Source organism: Palaemon carinicauda, chromosome 6 (genome assembly GCF_036898095.1).
Source record: "Palaemon carinicauda isolate YSFRI2023 chromosome 6, ASM3689809v2, whole genome shotgun sequence".
Classification (NCBI taxonomy): domain Eukaryota; kingdom Metazoa; phylum Arthropoda; class Malacostraca; order Decapoda; family Palaemonidae; genus Palaemon; species Palaemon carinicauda.
Window position 1 is genome coordinate 13,946,023 of NC_090730.1, and position 24,529 is coordinate 13,970,551.

The 24,529-nt window shown below is 33.4% G+C and overlaps 1 protein-coding gene across 1 annotated transcript; it reads left to right on the forward strand.

Annotated features, from left to right (window-relative positions):
* Positions 1 to 857: 857 nt before the first annotated feature.
* On the forward strand, positions 858 to 23,579 carry LOC137641963 (probable methyltransferase-like protein 24). Its single transcript, XM_068374530.1, has 7 exons — positions 858 to 1,336; positions 11,788 to 11,983; positions 17,590 to 17,790; positions 20,851 to 20,976; positions 21,998 to 22,072; positions 22,314 to 22,418; positions 23,397 to 23,579. Exons 1-7 carry the CDS (start codon positions 870 to 872, stop codon positions 23,577 to 23,579), a joined length of 1,353 nt encoding a protein of 450 aa, XP_068230631.1. The 5' UTR covers positions 858 to 869.
* Positions 23,580 to 24,529: the final 950 nt, after the last annotated feature.

Below are 24,529 nucleotides of genomic sequence, written 5' to 3' on the forward strand. Positions count from 1 at the left end.
TAATTGGCAACAGCATTGGGATAGTGTAATTGAAAATAAAATGCGAGAAATAACGAATTTTATATACCCCTGGAAGTATAAAATGATGCCCCGAAAGTGGGAGACTACTCTTTGTCGTCTCCGCATTAGTCACATTTGGTTGACACATGAATATCTGCTTACTGTCCAATACCAGCCATATTGCGACGACTGTTTGGTACCCTGGACAGTGAGGCATTTGTTGACCGAATGCCCCACATATAATAGTGAAAGAAATAGATATCTGTTCAAGGCTCGAGGTGAGGATGGCAGGTTCATCCTTGCCAAGATTCTTGGACATGATGTGCCCTACCATGCTAGCGGTATTTAAAGCTTTACTTCAGAAGAAGGTTTTCTGAAAGCTATTTAACTTTTAAAACGACATCTTTGCTTTTATAGTTTTAATTGAATATTCTTTTAGTGTTTATTTATAATAAATGATCGCGTTAATGACCTTAGATATCAGGATGCCAGAAAACCTCAAATCATTCAATTAATCAAGCAAGATGACACCAACCCAAGACAGTGGAAGACCATGTTACAGAGGCTATAGCACTACCTAACACCAATGGTTTGGTTTTGGATTACCCATCTTACCATAGCTACAGTCTCCTTAGGTTATCTCAAGTGTTGCCAGGTGAAATGTGGAAAAAATAGGCCACAGTCGACTATGATCGTAAGTTCAATCACAAAAACCATACAATCTATGATATGGACAAATGTTTAAATGGCCGCTTTCCTCGTTTGCTTGACACTGATCTAGTTTTTCCTTAGCTAGATTTCGAAATTATTGAAATAATTATCTCATTTATGTTACCATTCCATTTTTTTCAGAGTTATTATCACAGATCATGCGTATCATCATATCATCCTTACAATCTATGAGATGGGGCAATGTTAAAATCGCTGCCTTCATCGGTTTCTTGACCCTGATCTACTATATTGGGATTTCTCACAACAGCGAAGGAAATGAAGGGCTCGACTTGAGTCCATTCCTCGAGTTTTCCCTACAAGATGAAGCTGCGGTTTCTAGTGTATTTGACCTCTATCCTCCAGAGTTCAAGGATCCAGAGGAATTTAGAAAGCGTCAATTACTTTCGTCTCGTGGAAGCAAGACCAAATCCCCCACTGACACTCCTCTCAGGTTTGTTGTTTTAGAGGAAGTTGTTGGACAAGGGGAAGAAGGGTTCACGAACAATTCGCAGCTGCCCAAGATGGCAACAGTCACCGAATATTCAACGGACCACAATACGATGCACCTAGTCAGGCTTCATATGGACATTCCCAGTATAGTGGAAACTTCACAATACGTCCAAAGGTAAGATAGGTGTAATTATTCTTATTGTAATTCCAAGGTATTGATAAGTTACAGAAATTGAAAGTTAGCTCAAATATATTTTTTTAAATTGAAATAGGAATGCACACACATACGTGTATGTATATACTGCATATACTGTATAAGAATACATACACACACATATATACAGTATATATATATATATATATATATGTATATATATATACACACACACACATATATATATATATATATATATACTTAAACATATGTCATCTTCCAATAGGGTCAGTGAAGTTCACCCTTTGGTATCTCAGCTATTCCTTACAGTTGATGCTACCAGCCAAAAAATCCTTTATCTTGACCCCAGCAAATGCTGGTACACAAGATGGTCAGAATTTCTAACGAAAGCAATTATTCAGCCACAGTTTATATATACCATTTTACCTTTCCCACGACCTGGCTCACTGAAGCAATAAGGTTTTGCTTCAACAAATTCTATCAGGCCAGAGCAGGGTTTGAATTAGAAGACCACTAGTCAACTAAGAGGAAGTATCCAGTGCAACTGACATGACAACGTAACTAAAGTATGAGGGTACACACATACACACACAGGGGACACACACATACACACACACACACACACACACATATATATATATATATATATATATACATACATATATATATATATATATATATTTATATATAGGTATATGTATATATAGTGTATATACATTTATACAATTATATATACACATATACAAATATCATCTCCGCTACGCAATAAAGAGCAAGTGTCTGGCTAGCCTATATACTGTATATATACTTTATACAGTATATATATATATATATATATATATATATATATATATATATATATAAATACACATATATATATATATATATATATATATATATACATATATATATATGTATATATAATATATACATATATATATATATATACATACACATATATATATATTATATATACAGTATATATATATATATATATATATATCCTCATACCGGTCACGCTAGTTATCCTAGTCCCTTGGGTAGGGGGGAGCAGGTAGTCATACCTTGGTGAGAGGGGGTGCGTGCACGTGTGTATGCATATCTAACTAGATATTTAGCTGTCACTTTTGACGGATCGTGTACACTAGTGTATATATATATATATATATATATATTGAATAGAGGTCACAAATAAGTCTAAATACAGATCTGTATTAAACTGTACAATAATCAATGATAAAGGCAAAATGTCTTTGAGACACAATAAATTCACCCCATAAATAAACTTGAAATCTAAAAGTCCTACTCTATTTGTCGGGTTTGTTTGTGGCCTGACAGGTAATGTCTATGCTTTGTGTTTGCCAGTCGGGGGTTCGAGTCACGCTCAAACTCGTTAGCGCCATTAGTGTCTGCAACCTTACCATCCTTGTGAGCTAAGGTTGGGGGGATTTTGGGGGAGCCTATAGGTCTATCAGCTGAGTCATCAGCAGCTTCTCTGGTCCTAGCTCTGGTGGAGAGGGGGCTTAGGCACTTATCATATGATATATGGTCAGTCTCTAGGCCTAGGGCATTGTCCTGATTGATAGGGCAATGTCACTGTCCCCTTGCCTCTGCCATTCATGAGTGGCCTTTATAACGGTAAACCTTATACTGGATAGTCAGATGGATTACAACTAATAAGTCTACAAACATCCTGTTTGGTTTTAAAGCTGTATATGGGGGGTCCTGTTCACCTTGGGAACCTGGGTAGATAACTTGCCCATAGTGGATAAGATTTCACAGAGAAACGAAGGAAGATACTGCATAAGTATTTCAATGGGTGGTTATGAATTTTTTTTTTTGCTATATTAATTAAAGAATGATTTTATTAAAACGTGTTTTAAACGATTTATGTGTAGTGGTCAACGTCTTGAACTAAAGAAAATTCACTCATGACTCATATTAGTGTAAACGTTTTTTTTACCATTATATTTCTAGCCTATATATATATATATATATATATGTATGTATACATATATATACATATACATACATACATACAGTGTATATACATAATTATACACACATCTATATATATGCGTAAAATATATATATGCATATATATATATATATATATATACATATACATACATACATACAGTGTATATTACATAATTATACATACATCTATATATATGTATAAAATATATATGCATATATATATATATATATAGAGAGAGAGAGAGAGAGAGAGAGAGAGAGAGAGCAGGCCGGAAGGAAAAAAGGACACGAAGAATTGACCAAGCGCTTTCGTGTTATTATTACACCTACTCAAGGTCCTTTTCCTTCCCCGGCGTTGCTGTTTTATATATATATATATATATATATGTATGTATATATATATATTATATATATATTTCCTTTCTTTGTGAGTATACCTTAACGTGGTGAAAGGGGTTTGCGTATTGCCTTGATCAGCAGCAAAGCTGTACTAGTCAGCTCCATCCATTCTAGGTTGGTTTGCTGGTAGCGACCAGACGAAAATCTTGCATCATCACAAATCCGTGGTGATAAAATGGACCCATACGCCAGACATGATTTGTCATGTTTAAAGGTCGCTCATGAATGGCTGAGGCAAGGGACAGTGGGACAGTGCCCGACCAAGCAGGACAATGACCTAGAGACTGACCAAGCCCCCTCTCCACCCAAGCTAGGACCAATGAGGGCCAGGTAATGGCTGCTAATAACTCAGCAGATAGACCTATAGGCTCCCCCCAAACACCTCATCCCTAGCTCACAAGGAAGGTGAGGTTTGCAGCGACCTAAGGAACTAACGACTTTGAGCGGGACTCGAACCCCATCCTGGTAATTACCAGGCAAGGACGTTACCACCAGGCCTTTGTCCTGCAATGGACTAGAAACAGCTGGATTTGTTGCTGTTGTATGTACGTATGTATGCATGTATATATGTATATATATACATAAATACTGTATATATATGTAATATATATATATATATATAGAGAGAGAGAGAGAGAGAGGAGAGAGAGAGAGAGAAAATATATATATATATATATACATATATATACATATATATATATATATATATAGAGAGAGAGAGAGAGAGAGGAGAGAGAATATATATATATATATATATATGTTATATACATACATATATATAATATATATATAATAAATATATATAATATATATATATATTGTGTGTGTGTGTGTATTTGGCCGTGATGGTGTACAAATGCATAATATATAGGCTACACCCAATACGTTACCGACCATGGACTACCAATCTATGTAGATTTTTCAGTAGTCACTCAATTTCCCAATGCTCTTTCACCGTATTTAATAATTTTACCATTTTTTTCCTCTTAAAACTTTCAATCTGACTTCCTCTTCCAGTCAAACCCTTCTTAATGCAAGCTAAATAGAAAGCAACTGCTGTTCATCCCAAAGCAGAACTTTCCCAATTGCTGAAAGCAAGCAAATGTAACCGCGAGGTGTTGTATTGCCTTATTCAAGGCTGATATCTAATTAATAATAATGAATAAGATAGTAGAGTCAAGTACTGAGGCATAAAAAGAAAGTAAGAAAATCATTTAAGGTACCAAAACCATTAGACGTGATATCGTATATAACTAAATCTTAAAATAACACGTAGTGGAGATGTGGGTTTCCTAAAGATTATATTGCGACCACAAGAATGTCTAAATAACTTTTCCTAGATCTATATTTTCCACTTCTTGCTTTCTCGATGTCGTCCTAAGCTTCGCTTGAATGCTATTGGGGGAAATATGACCTTTCGTCCTGTTAGAAAGTTCTTCGAGTACAGCAATTCATTGATGGTTAATTCTAGCAGTTGTGATTTTAATCCAACAGGTGGTTTATGCAAGAGCCCGTGTTACAAATGGGGGGGGGGGGGGGGTGGAGGGGAGTGTTTAAAAGACCTTTCGTGGGGATAATCGAGGAAAAAAAAAAACATGTGGCTGATCAACACAAAAGTAATTTCTTAGAAATAACAACTGGTTTTAGTATAATTTACCTTATCATTACCTACCAGTGTACGCGACCCGTCACACGTTGGTTCGGCAATTTGTGGGAGAGTGTGGTTTCCGAGTGTACTTGGGGTACACACTCTCCCCAGGGAGGTATGACTATTCCTCTCCCCCTGAGCATGACAGGATATATATATATATATATATATATATATATATATATATATATACATATATATAATATATGTATATATTTATATATATATATACACATATATATATATATATATATATATGTATATATATACACATGCTCTTTATTATATAAGGGTGATGGAGTGAGGGATGAGTAGAATCATCCCCTCCCTTCCCCATCTCCCGTCCTTAAAAATCTGCAAGAATGACCTTGGACTTGGTCTTCGCATAGAAATTAAAATGTATTTATTTGTAATGTTCTTAAGATACAGAGAACCACCATGGCAACAAAATCTATTGTCAACGTCAGTGCATGTTAATTGTGAAGCCGGATAACTTACAATCAACCAAACAGGATTGGATTGTTTTCGTCTTCATATCGAGGCTTTTTAGGTCAATAGGTCATTTGGCTATACTTATGTTCGGCTATATCTGCTCTGATATCACAGCAACGAGTAGATAGCATTTAAACTTAGCGACGCTGAATTATTATTATTATCATTATCATTATTATTATTATTATTATTATTATAGGAACTGATTTTAGAATATTTTATTTCAATTGTTTATTATTTCTCTTGTAGCTTATTTAGTTCCTTATTTTCTTTCCTCACTGGGCTATATAACCTTGTTGGAGTTTGGGGCTTATAACATCTTGCTTTTCCAACTAGGGTTGTAGCTTAGCTAATAATAATAATAATAATAATAATAATAATAATAATAATAATAATAATAAAAATAATAATAGTAACAATAACAAAAACAACAACAATAATAATAATAATAATAATCATTAATAAATGCCGGTGATTCATTATATTTTGAATCTCGTTTATAATAACCCACTCTAACGGAACATTTTTCCTGTTGCCTGCTTTCAGAAGTAGCAATAAACTGTACATGCAAGCGGATTTAACGGTAACTGAACTCACATATACGCAGAACTTTCCTACAAAAACAGGTTTCGTATTACATCACTCTATGTTGACCTTCTACCATTTTTTTTTACTTTGTTTAGTCAAAGATATTTAGTAATTCATCACTAATGGCTTCTTATACCGGATTTCATTCGCTTTTCCTAGTCAATTTGTCTTTGTATAAGATTGAAACAGAATAGAAATAACAGGTTATTATCATTTCATTATTATTATTATCTGCTAAGCTACAACCCTAGTTGGAAAAGTAGGATGCTACAAGTCAAGGGGCTCCAACAGGGAAAATAGCCCAGTGAGGAAAGGAAATAAGGAAAAATAAAATATTTTGAAAATAGTTACATGAAAATAAACATATCCTATATAAACTATAAAAACTAACAAAACAAGATGAAAAGAAATAAGATAGGATAGTGTGCCCGAGTGTACCCTCAAGCAAGAGAACTCTTAACCCAAGACAGTGGAAGACCATGGTACAGAGGCTATGGCACTACCCAAGACTAGAGAACAATGGTTTGATTTCGGAGTGTCCTTCTCCTAGAAGCGCTGCTGACCATAGCTAAAGCCTCTTCTACCATTAGCAAGAGGAAATTGGCCACTGAACAATTATAGTGCAGTAACCCCTTGAGTGAAGAAGAATTGTTTGTTTCGATAAAGAGTATATCATTCATTTATATTTACTGGGAAAAAAAAGTATAGTGAAATGAAACATGATTCCATAAAACTAAACTCGTTTTGCTACATGAAACCATATACGCCATTTCATAATACCCGTACCTTGATTATCTTGTCCCACTCATATATTTTATTTATCATATACACATTTTAAACAAACAACCTTTAACCCTGTTAAGAGCATTAAATTTGGGTTTATGAATTCTATCCCTCTAAGAAATAGATGCCGCCAAATTTAATCCCAAGAAGGCTGCATGACCCAGGGTGACTTCAGTGGTATATCGGAAAATCCATGAATCATTCTTCAATTTTTGGTTGAAAATAAATAATCTGATTTTCAAAGGTTTAAAGGTCACTTATGAATGGCAGAGACAAGGGAGAGTAACAATGCCCTAACAGGACAACGCCCTAGAGAATGACCATATATCCATATGATCAGTCCCCAAGCACCCCCTCCACCCAAGCTAGGACCATGGAGGGCCGGGCAATGGCTACTAGTGACTAAACAGATTGACCATAGGCTGCCTCAAACCCTTCCCCCTTAGCTCACAAGGATGATGAGGTTGCAGACAGTACAAGAAACTATCAAAGCTGAGCGTGTCTCGATCTCCCGTCCAGCAGAACGTCAGGCAGGGACGTTTCCAATAGACCACCATAGCATCTTAACAACCCCAATATGCTTTTAACTGTTAAATCTTACAACATCTTTATGTTTTCTTCTAAAGTTCGATCGTTTTCTTCTTAGCTTTAATTGCAATAATATCTAACCAACTTTGACATATACAAACAGAGAGAGAGAGAGAGAGAGAGAGAGAGAGAGGAGAGAGAGAGAGAGGAGAGAGAGTAAATATCATAGATATATTTTCGTGCAATGAATGAGTAAGTACTCTGCAGAAACCTACTGACAAACAATTACTCCTCGTCTCCTTGTGGGTAAAAGCGGCAATTGAGATGCAAGTCATGCGCTGCTGTGACGTTTGATGCATCAGAAATATTTACCCTGACGCGTCCACTGACTCAGCGAACGGTCGTAACCAGTTTTCGAGGCAATGACCCCTGAAAGAACTTAGATAATTAAATTTCTATATTTTTCTAGTAAATACTTAATCAAGTCCCCTTATGATGTCAATGGCATTGTTAATGCGCAATTATTACCATGTACTGTTGGTTTAAAGGCCACTCATGAATGGCACACGCAAAGGGCAGTAACATCGCCCTATATACTAACCATATATATACATATGATCAGCGCCCAAGCCACTCGCCACCCAAGCTAGGACCAGGGAGGGTCAGGCAATGGCTGACTCAGCAGGTAGACCTATAGGCTCCCCCAAACTACCATCCTTAGTTCACAAGGATGGTGATGTTGCAGATACTAAAGGAAACCACCAAGCTTCAGCGGGACTCCAACCCCAGTCCGGCGATCGCCAGGCAGGGACTTACCCAAAAAGCCATCAAAACCCTGATTTATACAAATGTGTAGCATGACACGGTTGACATCCAAGGCCACAGCACCTGGTCGTAAGGCTATAATATTCTATAAATCAAATAAATCCTATTTTCTTTAGAAATAAATTCAAAATAACGTAGTAAAAAACGCGATGGAAATTAAAAATGCAATCGAGAACGCAATATTATTAAACACAACCATGGCGAAATCATTTTAATGCTCAAGATAGAGACAACTGGCGAAATCTAACCAAGACCCTTTGCGTCAATAGGTGTGGGAGATGATGAACCTCTGAGTAAATCGTTTTTACTAATAATTCCTCTTTTAGAATTTATAAATTCATAAAGCAAATCACCAATTCATTTCAAAGTATCCGGACTCCCGAAAGAAATACTCCGAAAAAGACTTTTAGATGTTAGGACAAACCAGACTTACACAAGTATTGGTTCTCACTCCGAAGCCAGTGAACAAACATGACTTTTATCTCAAATATGGTCATTTATTGTTTGCAGATAATGCACATTCATCAATATCATCTTTATCATTATTTGAATATGCACAAGCTCACATATTACCTTGTAAGATTATTTATAAATAGGAATATTACTAAGGTATAACACCTCTATATCATAAGACTAAAGATGCTAAAAAATTAAAGAAACTAATAACAAACGACATGGGGGAGAACAATCATATCAAATGTTTATAAACAGCTTTCTTACGTGGCCGTTTCCCAACTTTACGATTTCGGGAATTTAAATGTTTTTGAAACAATACCATTTCAATCGAGGTCATTAACGTTCTACGAACATTGGTGATGATAAAACTACGTAGGTAGTAGGTTGGCCAGGGCACCAGCCACCCGTTGAGATACTACCGCTAGAGAGTTATGGGGTCTTTTGACTGGCCAGACAGTACTACATTGGATCCTCCTCTCTGGTTACGGTTCATTTTCCCTTTGCCTACATACACACTGAATAGTCTGGCATATTCTTTACATATTCTCCTCTATCCTCATACACCTGACAACACAGATTACCAAACAATTCTTCATCACCCAAGGGGTTACTGCACTGTAATTGTTCAGTGCCACTTTCCTCTTGGTAAGGGTAGAAGAGACTCTTTAGCTATGGTAAGCAGCTCTTCTAGGAGAAGGACACTCCAAAATCAAACCACTGTTCTCTAGTCTTGGGTAGTGCCATAGCCTCTGTACCATGGCCTTTCACTGTCTTGGGTTAGAGTTCTCTTGCTTGAGGGTACACTCGAGCACACTCTCCTATCTTATTTCTCTTCCTCTTGTTTTGTTAAAGTTTTTATAGTTTATATAGGAGATATTTATTGTTGTTACTCTTCTTAGAATATTTTATTTTCCTTTTTTCCTTTCCGCACTGAGCTATTTTCCCTGTTGGAGCCCCTGGGCTTATAGCATACTGCTTTTCCAACTAGGGTTGTAGCTTAGTAAGTAATAATAATAATAATAATACGGGTTTGCTTTGGCTATCGTTAATTGCAAACAAAGGATTGCGGGATCAGTAGCTTTAGGGAAACCAAAATAAGGAATAATGAGGTCGATGGAATTGTTTTATATAGACTAACGAAAAAAAAATTGAGGTCGTGTCATTTTCTCTATAGGCAAATGGGTACTAGGCTTACCAGACTACTTCCATTTTGGTCAAATGGAAATATATAGTATTCATCATCACCATCATCTCCTACCCCTATTGACGCAAAGGGCCCCGGTTATATTTTGCCAGTCGTCTCTATCTTGAGATTTTAAATCAAAACTTCCCCATTCATCATCTCCAACTTCACGCTTCATAGTCCTCAGCCATCTAGGCCTGGGCCTTCCAACTCTTCTCATACCTTGTGGAGCCCAGTCGAAAGTGAACTAATCTCTCTTGGGAAGTGCGAAGAGCATGACCAACCCATCTCCATCTATTTCTATAAATAGAAACTATTTGTACTGCATAGAGTTTCTGAATACAATAATGCATAAGACAATCTTGTCAGTTAAATGAAAAACTTCAGAAAGGTATAATTTCATTAAGTTGATATTTTTTTTCCTTTTTGTCTTTATTTTTTTATTTTATAAAATAAAGGCTCCGAATGATATCGAATACTTTAAATAAGAATAACTTTGAACAATTATTTGGAGTCATTGGGCAGCATGATCATTCTAATGAATTTTAATCTAATGAGAAAAGCTGTTGCTCGGAAAGCAAATTAAATTTTAATTGCAAAGCGTAATGTCGTGGCAGTTGATAAAAATTATACTTATATCGAGGATAAAAAAGATGTAAAATGGAGTTGGAAATATATTGACCCCCTATTGTTTAAAATATTCACTTGGAAAAATAATTTGTTTTGAATGAGGATGAGGAATTCTTCTATGTAAATATGCCTGCAAAAAAAAAAAAAAAAAAAAAAAAAAAAAAAAAAAAAAAAAAAAGCCGAGGGGGTACATACATGAAGATGATTTTAAGCATAATGGCGGACATATAGACTAGACTTCTATTCTTTTATTATTTCTTTTTTTTTACGAAATTAATTTAATTCCATTTTAACCCAATTCATGAATAAAATTTCTGATTTAGCTATCTTTCTATGACAAGTAACCACTGAATGCAACTATTAGATGGTACGGTATTATTACTATTGTTAATATTACTTGCCAAGTTACAACCCTGGGTGGAAAAGCAGAATTATTACAAGGCCAAGGGCTCCAACAGGGAAAGTAAACCAGTGACAAAAGAGAATATATATATATATATATATATATATATATATATATATATATATATATATATATATATATATATATATATATATAAATAGATAGATAGATAGATATATAAGTAATCAATAAAAAAAAAATATAGATATTCTAGGATCAGTAAGAACGTTAAAATAGATCAGTCATGTATAAACTATGAAACGAGACTAATGTCAGCCTGTTCAACAACAAATTTTACTAAAAGTTTGAATGACTGAAGTTCCACCACCAGATTAGGAAGATTATTCCACAATCTGATCACAGCTGGAAGAAAACTTCTAGAATACTGTGCAGTGCTGTGCCTTATGATGGAGAAGGAGAGACTTAAAATTAAGTGCATGCCTAAGAACTAGGTACCGGATAGTACAGTTTAGGAAGATCAGAATTCAATGAATGTGCAGACACCTCTGTTATCATAATTTTTATTATATTTACAGATCCCCGAAATCTCTTACCCTAAGGCTAGGCACCACGGCATCGCAATGGCAGCCTAACAGCCGGAACTTGAGTGAAACAGCTGAATACTTTTCATATTTACACACACCTCAGGCACATTGTCGCAAACTGGCTAGACTAGGCGGGGTTCCAATGTGCGATAAGGTTGGAGACGACAGGAATATGGACGGGAATAAGGTAAGATAATGACATCTATAATTACTCTTTCACAAGTGTTCAAATTCTGCTTCTAAATAATATATCGACTCAGACCTTAAAATATAATTTATCTTAACATATATTCTTCATGACATTTTAAATACATTATTTATGTCTGAAATGCCATTGTTTCTTCTTTATTGAAATTGAATAACTTTGTTTGCTGTGATAGTTTAAACCTTTTTTTCCTAAAAAAAAACCATTGTGATAAGTCTCTTTTCATAGTCTATCTGATACATGTCCATCTAATATTGGTAATAATAATATATTCCTTTTTAACTCTTCTGTAGTTTATTCTTTACTTCTCCATTTCATCTGTATTAAGATGTTTTTCCTCTTGTGGCCCTTGGCTTTGTAACAATCTGCTTTTCCAAATAATAATAATAATAATAATAATAATAATAATAATAATAATAATAATAATAATAATAATAATAATAATAATAATAATAATAATAATAATACAAAGAGTAACTTTCTACCTTTGTCTTTAATCATTCTCCTTTTTTTCCTTGGAGAGAGCAAAGTTTAAGAGGGAAAGATCACTAAACCTTTATTTTCATTACTGCCTTTTGACAGCAAGGACTCGATTTGGCGACAAGACCAGTATGTACCATTAAAATACAAAGCATAATAGAAACGTAAAACTGTGATTTGTCTTTCATTGAAAGCCCAAAAGATATCCATTTGAAATTTAGCAGAATTAGTGTGCTAACTGTGTGAAAGCATGGCTCTAGATAGGTGACGATTTAACCTATCTTATACCCAACTTTAACAATCAGTTTGTATTTTATGTAGTCATAAAAGCTAATTGAAACAATTATAATTGCTAATGAATTAATGATATATATATATATATATATATATATATATATATATATATATATATATATATATATATATATATATATATATATATATATCATTAATTCATTAGCAATTATAATTGCTAATGAATTAATGATATATATATATATATATATATATATATATATATATATATATATATATATATATATACTGTATATATATTTTATATATATATATTTTATATATATATATATATATATATATATATATACTGTATATATATATATATATATATATATATATATATATATATATATATATATATATATATATATATATATATACTGTATATATATTATATATATGTATATATATATATACAGTATATATATATATATATATATATATATATATATATATATATATATATATATATATATATATATATATGTATATACATATATTTATATTGACGATGTATCGCTGAGGCATGCGATGTATATATTTGTCACTATGCTGGAGGAAGGATCAGAAAAATGAAATTTTTGGACTAGCGCTTTCGTATTTTCATACCTCCCTCTGGACCTGAAGAGGTATGAAAATACGAAAGTGCTAGTCTAAAAATTTCGTTTTTCTGATCCTTCCTCCAGCATAGTGACAAATATATACATCGCATGCCTCAGCGATACATCGTCAATATAAATATATATATATATATATATATATATATATATATATATATATATATATATATATATATATATATATATATATATATGTATATATATATTTCTCCTTCTATCTCATTTTCTGTTGGACGTCAGTAAGACAAATCTACAAATTTCCGTTAGTATTTTATTTATTCATATTATTATTATTACTAGCCAAGCTACAACCCTAGTTGGAAAAGCAAGATGCTATAAGCCTAAGGCCTCCAATAGGGAAAAATAGCCCAGTGAGGAAAGGAAATAAGGAAATAAATAAATGATGAGAAGTTAAAAATAAATTATTCTAAAACAGTAAAAACGTCAAAACAGATATGTCCTATATAAGCTATTAATAACGTCAAAAACAGATCTGTCATATATAAACTATAAAAAGACTCACGTTAGCCTGGTCAACATAAAAACATTTGCTCCAACTTTGAACTTTTGAAGTTCTACTGATTCAACTACCCGATTAGGAAGATCATTCCACAACTTGGTAACAGCTGGAATAAAACTTCTAGAATACTGTGTAGTATTGAGCCTCATGATGGAGAAGGCCTGGCTAATAGAATTAACTGCCTGTCTAGTATTACGAACAGGACAGAATTGTCCAGGGAGATCTGAATGTAAAGGATGGTCAGAGTTATGAAAAATCTTATGCAACAACATGCATAATGAATTAATTGAACGACAGTACTAAAGATTGATATCTAGATCGGGAATAAGAAATTCAATAGCCCCTAAGTTTCTGTCCAAAAAATTAAGATGATAATCAGTAGCTGAACACCAGACAGGAGAACAATACCCAAAACAAGGTAGAATGAAAGAATTGAAACACTTCTTCAGAATAGATTGATCACCGAAAATCTTAAAAGACTTTCTCAATAAGCCAATTTTTTGAGCAATTGAAGAAGACACAGACCTAATGTGTTTCTCAAAAGTAAATTTGCTATCGAGAATCACACCTAAAATGTTAAAAGAGTCATACAAATTTAAAGAAACATTATCAATACTGAGATCCGGATGTTGAGGAGCCACCGTCCTTGACCTACTTACAATCATACTTTGAGTTTTGTTAGGATTCAACTTCATACCCCATAATTTGCACCATGCACTAATTTTAGCTAAATCTCTATTAAGGAATCACCAACCCCAGATCTACATTCAGGGGATGGAATTGATGTAAAGAGAGTAGCATCATCTGCATATGCAATAAGCTTGTTTTCTAGGCCAAACCACGTCATGTGTATATAGTATGAAAAGTAATGGGCTAGGAACACTACCCTATGAAACACCGGATATCACATCCCTAAACTCACTATGGTGCCCATCAACAACAACTCTTTGAGATCTATTCCTTAAAAAATCAATAATAATGCTAAGAAACGACCTACCCACTCCCAACTGTTTGAGTTTGAAAATAAGGGCCTCATGATTAACACGGTCAAAGGCAGCACTAAAATCAAGGCTAGTTATACGAACTTCCTGACCACAATCAAGGGTTTTCTGTACAGCATTGGAGATTGTAAGAAGGGCATCACATGCTCCAAGGCCTTTACGAAAACCAAATTGAAAACTAGGGAATAGATGATTACCTTCAGCAAACCTATTAAGACGTTTTGTCAGAAGACTCTCAAAAACTTTAGATAATATGGGGGCTATGGAAATTGGGCGGTAATCAATGGGACTTGAGCTACCACAAACACATTTACATAGAGGAGTAATATTACCAATCCTCCATAGCGTTTGATTAAATTTTCCCCAAAGCCATTTTCTTTTCTTTTCTTCTTCCCACCCAATTTGATTTCCCAATACTGCATTTACAAAATTTACCCAACCCTTTCAAGTCTGTATTGGTTATCTTGTATGGCCAGTAAAATAAAAGATAATACGGTACTTCTGCTGATATTGATAATTGCAGTGCACTCAAAACATCACTTACCGACTCCTCAGTCGATTTAAACAACAACAACAACATATTATTATCATTTATTATTAATTTCTAAACTACAACTCTAGTTGAAAAAGCAGGGTGCTATAAGCCGAGGGGCTCCAAGTGAGGAAAGGAAACAAGGAAAAATAAAATGTCTGAAGAAAACAATAAGATAAATATAATTATCTCCTATATAAACTATAAAAACTTGAACAAAGCAAGAGGAGGAAAGTTAAAATAGAATAGTGTGCTCGAGTGTACCCACAAGCAAGAGAACTCTAACCCAACACAGTGGAAAACCATGGTTCAGAGGCCATGGCACTATCCAAGACTAGAGAACAATGGTGTGATTTTGGAGTGTCCTTCTCCTAGAAGAGTTGCTTACCATAGCTAAAGAGTCTCTTCTACCCTTACCAAGAGGAAAGTGGCTACTGTGCAATTACAGTGCAGTAGTTAACCCCTTGAGAGAAGAAAAATTGTTCGGTAATCTCAGTGTTGTCAGGTGTTTGAGGACAGAGGAGAATCTGAAAAGAATAGGCCAGACTATTCGCGTATGTGTAGGCAAAGGGAAAGTGAGCCGTAACAAGAGAGAAGAATCCAATGTAGTACTGACTGGCCAGTCAAAGAACCTCATACCTCTCTAGCGGTAGTATCTCAATGGGTGGCTGGTGCCCTGGCCAACCTACTACCTACAGCTGTTTCTAGTCCACTGCAGCGCAAAGGCCTCATACATGTCCATGGTTTGGGCTGCTTTCATCATCACGCTGGCCAACTGTGGATTGGTGATGGTGGGAGACTTTTGTCTGATCGCTCACAGCAAACCAACCTAGTATTAGTGGCCCTGACTAGTACAGCATTGCCCATCACGGAGATACACATACCCTTTCACCACGTTAAGGTATCCCCATGTTACGATCAGCCATTATCACAACGTAGATTATGTAAAATCTACTTCCATGTTTTATTTCCTTCGTTAATTAATTGAGCATAGAAAATAACAAAACAGTAAAAGCAAAAGAACATAATAGCTGGCAACATAATAATAGAAATTTACCAGAGTTTACAAGATTCATGAAATACTCACACTTCACCAATTTTATAATAATTTGCTGAAAATTATAAAGGCGATACTAGCCTTACCTTTATAAGTTTCTATGAAGCGAGAAACAGATGACGACGAAGCTCGGCCCCGAATTTTGAAGGATTTTTCAGGACGTAGTTTCAGATGTAAAAGATAAACAGGAACACAATTTCTGATGATATTCAATCTTCCAAGCTTTCCTTGTTATTTTATAGAGCAGCAACATTGTAATAATAGAAGAAATTTTGCAATACCACTGCAGGTATCATAGAAATGTCTCCACAAGAGCAATTTTAATACAGAGAAAATGATGCAAGTTTCTCCTGGAAACCTAACCAGTTTTCTTTATACTGTATATCAACCAGACCCGTTTTCTAGTTCTTGAAAATTCCCGAAGGATTATCACTCAATATATGCATCCAGACACTACGAGATTTTCTAGAATTTACCAGTGACTCTTGTTCTAGAATATGACATTTTTGAGTTACAAATCTTAAAATTTTTTCAATCTTAACATTATTTAACATATAAAAATAAACCTTTCTCACAGGTTCTAAAACAAAATATTGATAAATTTAATCTACATATAACTCCACTCTATTTCAATTTGGGGCTAAATTATTGTGTTTTACTGTTGAAAACCCATTATTTTACCAACATCTTCAGGTATACTCTACGCCTTAAAACCCCTTCATGTGGTATTTTTAGACTTTTACATGTGGAGTTTTACTCCATTTATATTTTATTCCTAAAATGGTGTTTGGTATGTACAGTACATGGACGATAATGGTTTTTAATTCATGCTAATATCCTCTTCAATCTTGTGTCGCTATATTTATGATTTCCCCAATATTCTTAATTAAATTGCACTGATATTTCCTAATGGTACATTAGACTTTATCATTTAATTGCTTTCTAGTATGTTGGTCATCATTACTAGATCAAAATGATTATATATGTACACATTTTCAATCAGTATAAAGAAGAACCTATACACTAACTGTTGTCATTACAATGGTGTATGTTGCTTTCTTATCTTTGATTTCTCTTTCAGTTAGTCTGTTTCGATCCCGAATTAGAACTACCAGGAGGAAGAGAACCAACAGACTGCCTCGTCTTTTCTTATGGAGTCTTCACCGACAGCTCCTTCGATGAAGCCATTGCCATCTTGCCTTGTGAAATTCACATGTTTGACATCTACAACTATACGCCGTCTGAAGTCTTAAAACGTCATCCACATAGTCATTTCCATCGAGTAAGTCAATCCCAAGGTTCTTGAAACATATTTAAAGACCAGTGGTCAATCCTATGTTAATTATGTCGCTTACTTAGGCTATGGCTATACGCATGTTATTGTACAACCCACGGTACAGATACAGTGCATTATTCTTATACGCACGCTTGGGTATTGATACGCAAGATGCTGTGGCACCTCTTATACACGCGAAGACGTATGCTCTGCCTCTCATACGGTGCGTAGCAAGATGTCATTTTTATTAAAAATTTTAAACATGAGCTCATGCATGTAAGTAGGCTACATAAGAGATCGTGCGAATAACCTCTTATAGGCACTATGTCGTGCATATATATATATATATATATATATATATATATATATATATATATATATATATATATATATATATATATATATATATATATATATATATATGAATGTATGTATATATATATATATATATATATATATATATATATATATATATATATGTATATATATATATATATATATATATATATATATATATATATATATATATATATATATATATATATATATATATATATATATATATATATATATACACTTAAGTAAATACGCAGCTAGCCCTCCTTCTTCGCGGGTTCGCTCTATACGGATTCAATCATTCACAATACAGAAAACTATACCATTTTAAATGAAAAAAATCACGTACTCCTGGCTTCGCAATAATTACTCTCGAGGGATGACATTTTTAAACCAACTGCGAAAAGTTAAACAACCCAACTTCATAGCTAACACGTGTAAACTATTCAGTGATAAAACTCTCTGTATAATTCTAATACAATAATAAAAATGATTAAAAGAAGTTCATACATATATTATGTTTAAGTAATATTTAATATATATGTAATATATAATATTGAGGATAAATATGAATATGCATTTCAATTAAAAGAAATGTCTGTCTGTCTGTCTGTCTGAATTTTTTTTTTAATATTTTGAAATTGGATAATTTCTATCTAATTATGTAGTATGCTTGAATAATTTTCTATTAGAATTGTTATTTCAATGAAAAAAGTACGGAAATTAGAATTTATTTAGAATTATCCGTAACTTTCTTAATTATTAACTAAGAAAAACTTTTTTTCCTAGATAAACATTTTAAAAATTAGCATCACATGATGATATGAAATTTGTTCAATTATAATTATCGAATGATTTAAGTTAATTTGACCAACACCATACTGAAACTTATTTTCACCCAATCTTGGAGATCAGGTTCCCTCTGTCATAAATCACTCACAGATGTCAACAGCTGTCATCCTTTTTTAATTTAAAAAAAAAAAAACATTTTTGGGGGAAATGGAAATTTTCATGACATATCTCATGGTCTTATCTTATGCTATGTTTAAAGAGATTTATTAAAAAAATGTATTTTTTCAATTATAAAATAAGAGGTACAGGAAAAAAATCATTTCTTTATGAAACAAACAAAATGATACTGTATCTGCTTATGGCCACGGCCAGGTGTCAATGATATCCCATGGAGAATTCTATTTCTATATAGAAAATAAATTCTATATAATTTACACGGGCTTAAATGTGTTGTCTTTTTCACTCTATTTATTATTTAAACTAAAATGCTTGTATTGATTTATTATGCAGGAAGGAATCAAATATTATGAAAAGGAAATAATAAGCTGAAGATTAAAATTTAATGTAAAGAAAAGGTGTTAAGTTATGTACATGTAACACATGTAACATAAGGATTTTTACTGAGAGAGAGAGAGAGAGAGAGAGAGAGAGAGAGAGAGAGAGAGAGAGAGAGAGAGAGAGAGAGAGATTTAAAATAAAACTTTGTAAAGATTTATTGAGATTTTAGTAATTTTTTGTTATCCTGTTCACTTGATCTTCTCTGTACACGACATGCTCAAACCACTGTAGTCTTCTTTACTGAATAGTTTTTAACACATGCTACTTTGACTGTCCCTGTAATATACTCATCTCAGATGCTGTCCCTTCTTGTGATTCCACATATCCATCTTAACATCCTCATTTCTGCAACTTCTAACTTCCTTTCTTGAGTGTTCTTTAATGGCCAAGTTTAAGTTCCATACACTAAACCTGGTCTAACTACACTTTTATAAAACCGTCCTTTCATCTTTGCAATAATCCTCTTATCCCATAATATTCCCGATGATCTTCTCCAGATCATACAAGCACACTGTATACTCTAGTTAATTTATTTTTTCAATGATAACATTGATACAAATGAGCTTTAAAGAGGAAGCCATATGAACCACAAGTATGTATGGAAATTATCAATTCTATTATTAAAATTTCATTTATTTCTATCCTGAAAGAGGTATGTGGAGATTTCTCTTATCAGTATTGAGAAACTTCAATTAACAATAGAATTACTGTATTCCCAGCACGTAAGAGTTGTGGGCTTTCTCCATTACGATTGCTAAAGAAGCTGCTTAAGGGATTTTATGTTTTTAAATTATTGATATAATTATTGAGTATAGATTATTCAAGTCTCTAGTAGACTTTCTTCTTTACTTGATCTTCCATAATGCAGTTCCTTGAATTTGATGCCTTATATATCTTTTATGGGATATGGAATACAAGAATGAGGTACTATACAAAAACAAGGAACAGTAAAGTAGGAATATGGCATCAAAACTTGGCAAGGCAGCTTGTATCTCATAGAATGGTTGACCACTGAAGGGTAAGCACCTCAAACCTCCCCCCACCAAAAAAAAAAAAAAAAAAAAAAAAAAAAAAAAAAAAAAAAAAAAATTGCTTCATGGCAGTTAGAATTCATACAAGATGAGAAGGCTTGAATTCAAGAAATAAATACTTCTCTGTAGATTGTTTTCAAGTGGCACCAATAATAATACTTGACAGCAATACAGTACCCTCAAGGTTGCGCCCAAGTACAATACATGCACATTTACACATCAAGACTACATTGATATCACAGTATAATTACCTTCCCTTGTATTAAATTTAACAATGGAAAAGTTAAAGATTTTATTATGAGGAGTTTTGGTACGGTTTTATATAAAATATTTTTTTTTTTTTCTGCAGACTGGAATAAGTGTCAATAACCAGGCTAATTTCTTCTCTAAAAAAAATTTGACGATTTTGGTGGATACACTCATTGGTCAAGTTGTGAAAAATGACTTAATTGGAAGACCAATGCACATCTTAAAGGTGAGTGATAATACGAGTACATTACTGTATAACATGAAAATGAGAAGATTTGTGAAGTTTTACCATTCAAAATTTGTATTTGTGAATGTGGCTGCATGCCATTCATAGTTTTCTAGTTCTGGAAATGATATGAGGATTTAGATCATGAGGGAAATTAGTTTTTTTTTTTTTTTATTAAATAAAGAGAATAACGAAACACGACGGAACACAAACTAATAAGGGAGTCAAGACCAAGTTTAGGTTTTTAAATGTCTGTAGGCTGCTACAAGTGAACGAGAGCAGTGCAGTCATTGTAACTTAATTCTTCTGATTTCAGTTTTATCTGGACAAAAAGCCTGATATCTATACTCTGTGTAGATTCATGTACAGAAGCACACTAACGTTTAAGGGTAGAAAGTGATTTCTTAATTTTTTTCTTAATTTTTTTTTTTTTTTTTTTTTTAGCAGAGTAGTAATTTGGGAACTAGTCAGCTGATGTGGAGCATAGCCAAATTAAAGAAGGACCTGAACCATAATAAGTAGCTAAGAATTTTTGAAACCAGCCTTTTTAAGGAGAAAAGGCATGGAAATTGAAGAAGAAAAACTTGCGAAAGTGATGTGGTATTATGGGAGAGCATAATAAGGCAGGCAGTCTAACAATGAATAGGGGTAAAAAATGAGTGAGTCTTGGTAAAATTAAGGACTGGTCACATGAAGAAGCAAAAGTGCTCAAAATGTTGCAAATTAAAGTAAAAGTAAAGGCTATGCATGTCAAGGTTCTGTCTAATAATACAACAATAAGAATGGTATTCATGCTATTTCTCTTGTCATAAGTGTTTTGTCTGCTGGAAGACACACATGGATGCAAATAAAGGGATTCTAGATATATAAATTCTCGATAGCACATCTTTATTCTATAAATGAAACTAATCTCAAATATGAATCTGACTTTTGTTCTTCAATTTAAGCTTTAAACACACTCATAATTGAATATAGCTCGTTCCCTAATTCCCTGAAATTTCTTGTGTATTTTCATTTACAGATTGACATAGAAGATGCAGAATGGGATGTGATTAAAAGTCTGAAGGAAAATAAATTTTTAGAACTGATAGGGCAGGTAAGGTTACTATTCCTAATTTTTTTTAAGTCAAAACTTGTGACTTATTGTAATTTATTATTTAATCACAGTTTTGGTTTCCCAGGACTTTAACAAAGTTAGGAATTTAAAAATGATCATAAAAAGTGTAGAAAAATTTGTATTTTAGAAAATGTGCACAGAAAATGAAAAATAACACAAAGAATCACATGAATTAATGAAAATTCCTTTTCATGCATAGCCTAAAACATTTTCTCAACAGATCGCAATTGAAATTCATGCCCCAAGCCTGTTATCAATGAACATGAAAAGTTCTCAGAAGCTTAAATATGTTCAAGATCGCTATGACATTCTGAGGTTAATTGAGGTAAGAATAATGTTAAATGCAGTGTTTAATTGTTACGTTACATTTAAAGGAGTTGGAGATTGTATGCCTGCACTTGATAATCTTAAATTGAACTGTTTGGAAAAAAAATAGCCTTAAAAGCTGACAAGTTTTTGGGTTATTTTGAGACCAAATTAACAGAACAAGTTGTAAGTGATTTCATTCACAAGCAGAATTTTTTTTTTTTTTTTTTTTTTTTTTTTTTTTTTTTTTTTGTGATTAATAATGAAGTAATCCCAAAATGAGAACTAGATGCATTCCAAGAGTGTGGTCTGAAGTTCCGGCTCATAACCCCCAAGCCCCTACTCTATTTTCAGTCAGCTGATCTTATGAACACCAGTGAGCTTGCCTATATATGTATTGATATACAGATATTTCTACATACTATTGAAGTTGATTAGTTTTCCTATTCTGAATTTATTCAAAACTCTTTTTTTATATATATTGCACGCAAGTTTTCATCTTGAAAGTTCTAATTTAGGGAATTTACTGTATGAAGTAGTATACTGTATTATATAGAGAAGAAAGACAGATGTCATATGTAGATCAGGTCAAATATATAACTGATAATCTTTATAGGAGTGTGATGGAGGTAGGAGAGATATCATTTACATTGGTAAAATTGTGCAATTAAAGATGACTAGTTTACCACCTTGAAAGTCTCATTGTGGGTTGTCATTATAAAAAAATATCAGGCCCTCGAAAATCTTAACTCTTGCATTGTGAATTTCATCTTTAAAAAATACATTTTCAGATTTAAGACTCACTATTTAATAAAAATACAGCCCCCCCCCCCCCAAAAAAAAAGGGGGGGGGGGGAGTGAGTCAAAATATACAGATACGAAATTTAAGTCAAATAGAGAGTGGCAAGATAAAAAATCTGGTAACCTAAATATTTGGGAACCTCATGTTATACTTATGAGTTTTACAAAGCAATGATTTCTAATTTATCATTTCCAGAATCATGGCTTTCGAATGGTAGCTTATTGGGATAACCATCAACCTAATGCCTTTTATGATGAATCGGGAACCCGTCACGACGTATGTGGGGAGATGCTTTATGTTAACACTAATTGGTACAATTCTACTTTCAAAAGAACTTTGAAGGAAAACTATGGCTTTAAATTCAGGGTTCCAACTTAGTACAAATACAAACTCCCTTGTTTGTTTGTGATGTTTCATTTTCCTTGATAATTTTTCACCATTAGTACAGTATATCAAATTGCTTCTAAGGCAATACCAGGAAAGTTCAACCCTTATAATATCTGATTACCTCAGCATTTGACAGCATCAACAGCAAATCCTGCAAGGCAGTGAAACGATAGATATCGAAGGTGCTTTTATAGATCTGGCATATTACTACCAGAAGTCACAACAATTAGTATGGTACCATCGTTCTTACCTCTATGTGAGAGGGCAAAGTTTTCAGGGATTTAGGAACTGCAACTCATTAATGAGTAACTTGCTGCCAATGTTTCAAAATTGGTGCTGATGCGGAATTTATTCTAAAGCTTAAATCAAATGATTAGCATTAGAACCTGCAGCCAGTTACATACATAGACTGTAAAACAGCCTATCAGATGTGCCAAACCAACAGACGTACAGGCATCAAGGATGAGGCAAGGAGGATATATGATACTAGAGGAACAGAAAATAAAAGGAATAAATGGGTGGAAAGAATAAAAGATGGTGTGGAAAATACAGGGTGAGTTATTGTCATGCACACATCCAAAAGGTTCAATAAGCAAGGTTACTTACAATTGTTCTGGCTATGAAGAAAATGTTGTCATCTTCTGACTTGAACTGAAAAGCTGAAGGAACAGTTTCCACACCAACTGTTGAACTATGAAGATGGCAGTTGATAGCATACCCAATCCCTGAAAATTTAAAGGAATTTAGTTTACTCTGCAGGCAGTTCTAGTTAACTTTAAGATAGCATTTAAATTTTAATTCATTAACATATAGTAAACGAACAACAATGTAAGATAAGGGCAAGTATCACAAACCAACCTTTCATAACTTTTCTCAAAGAGATTTAATGGTACATTTAACGTCATGCAAAAATGCCTTAACTTTCAAGTTATTTCATCTCT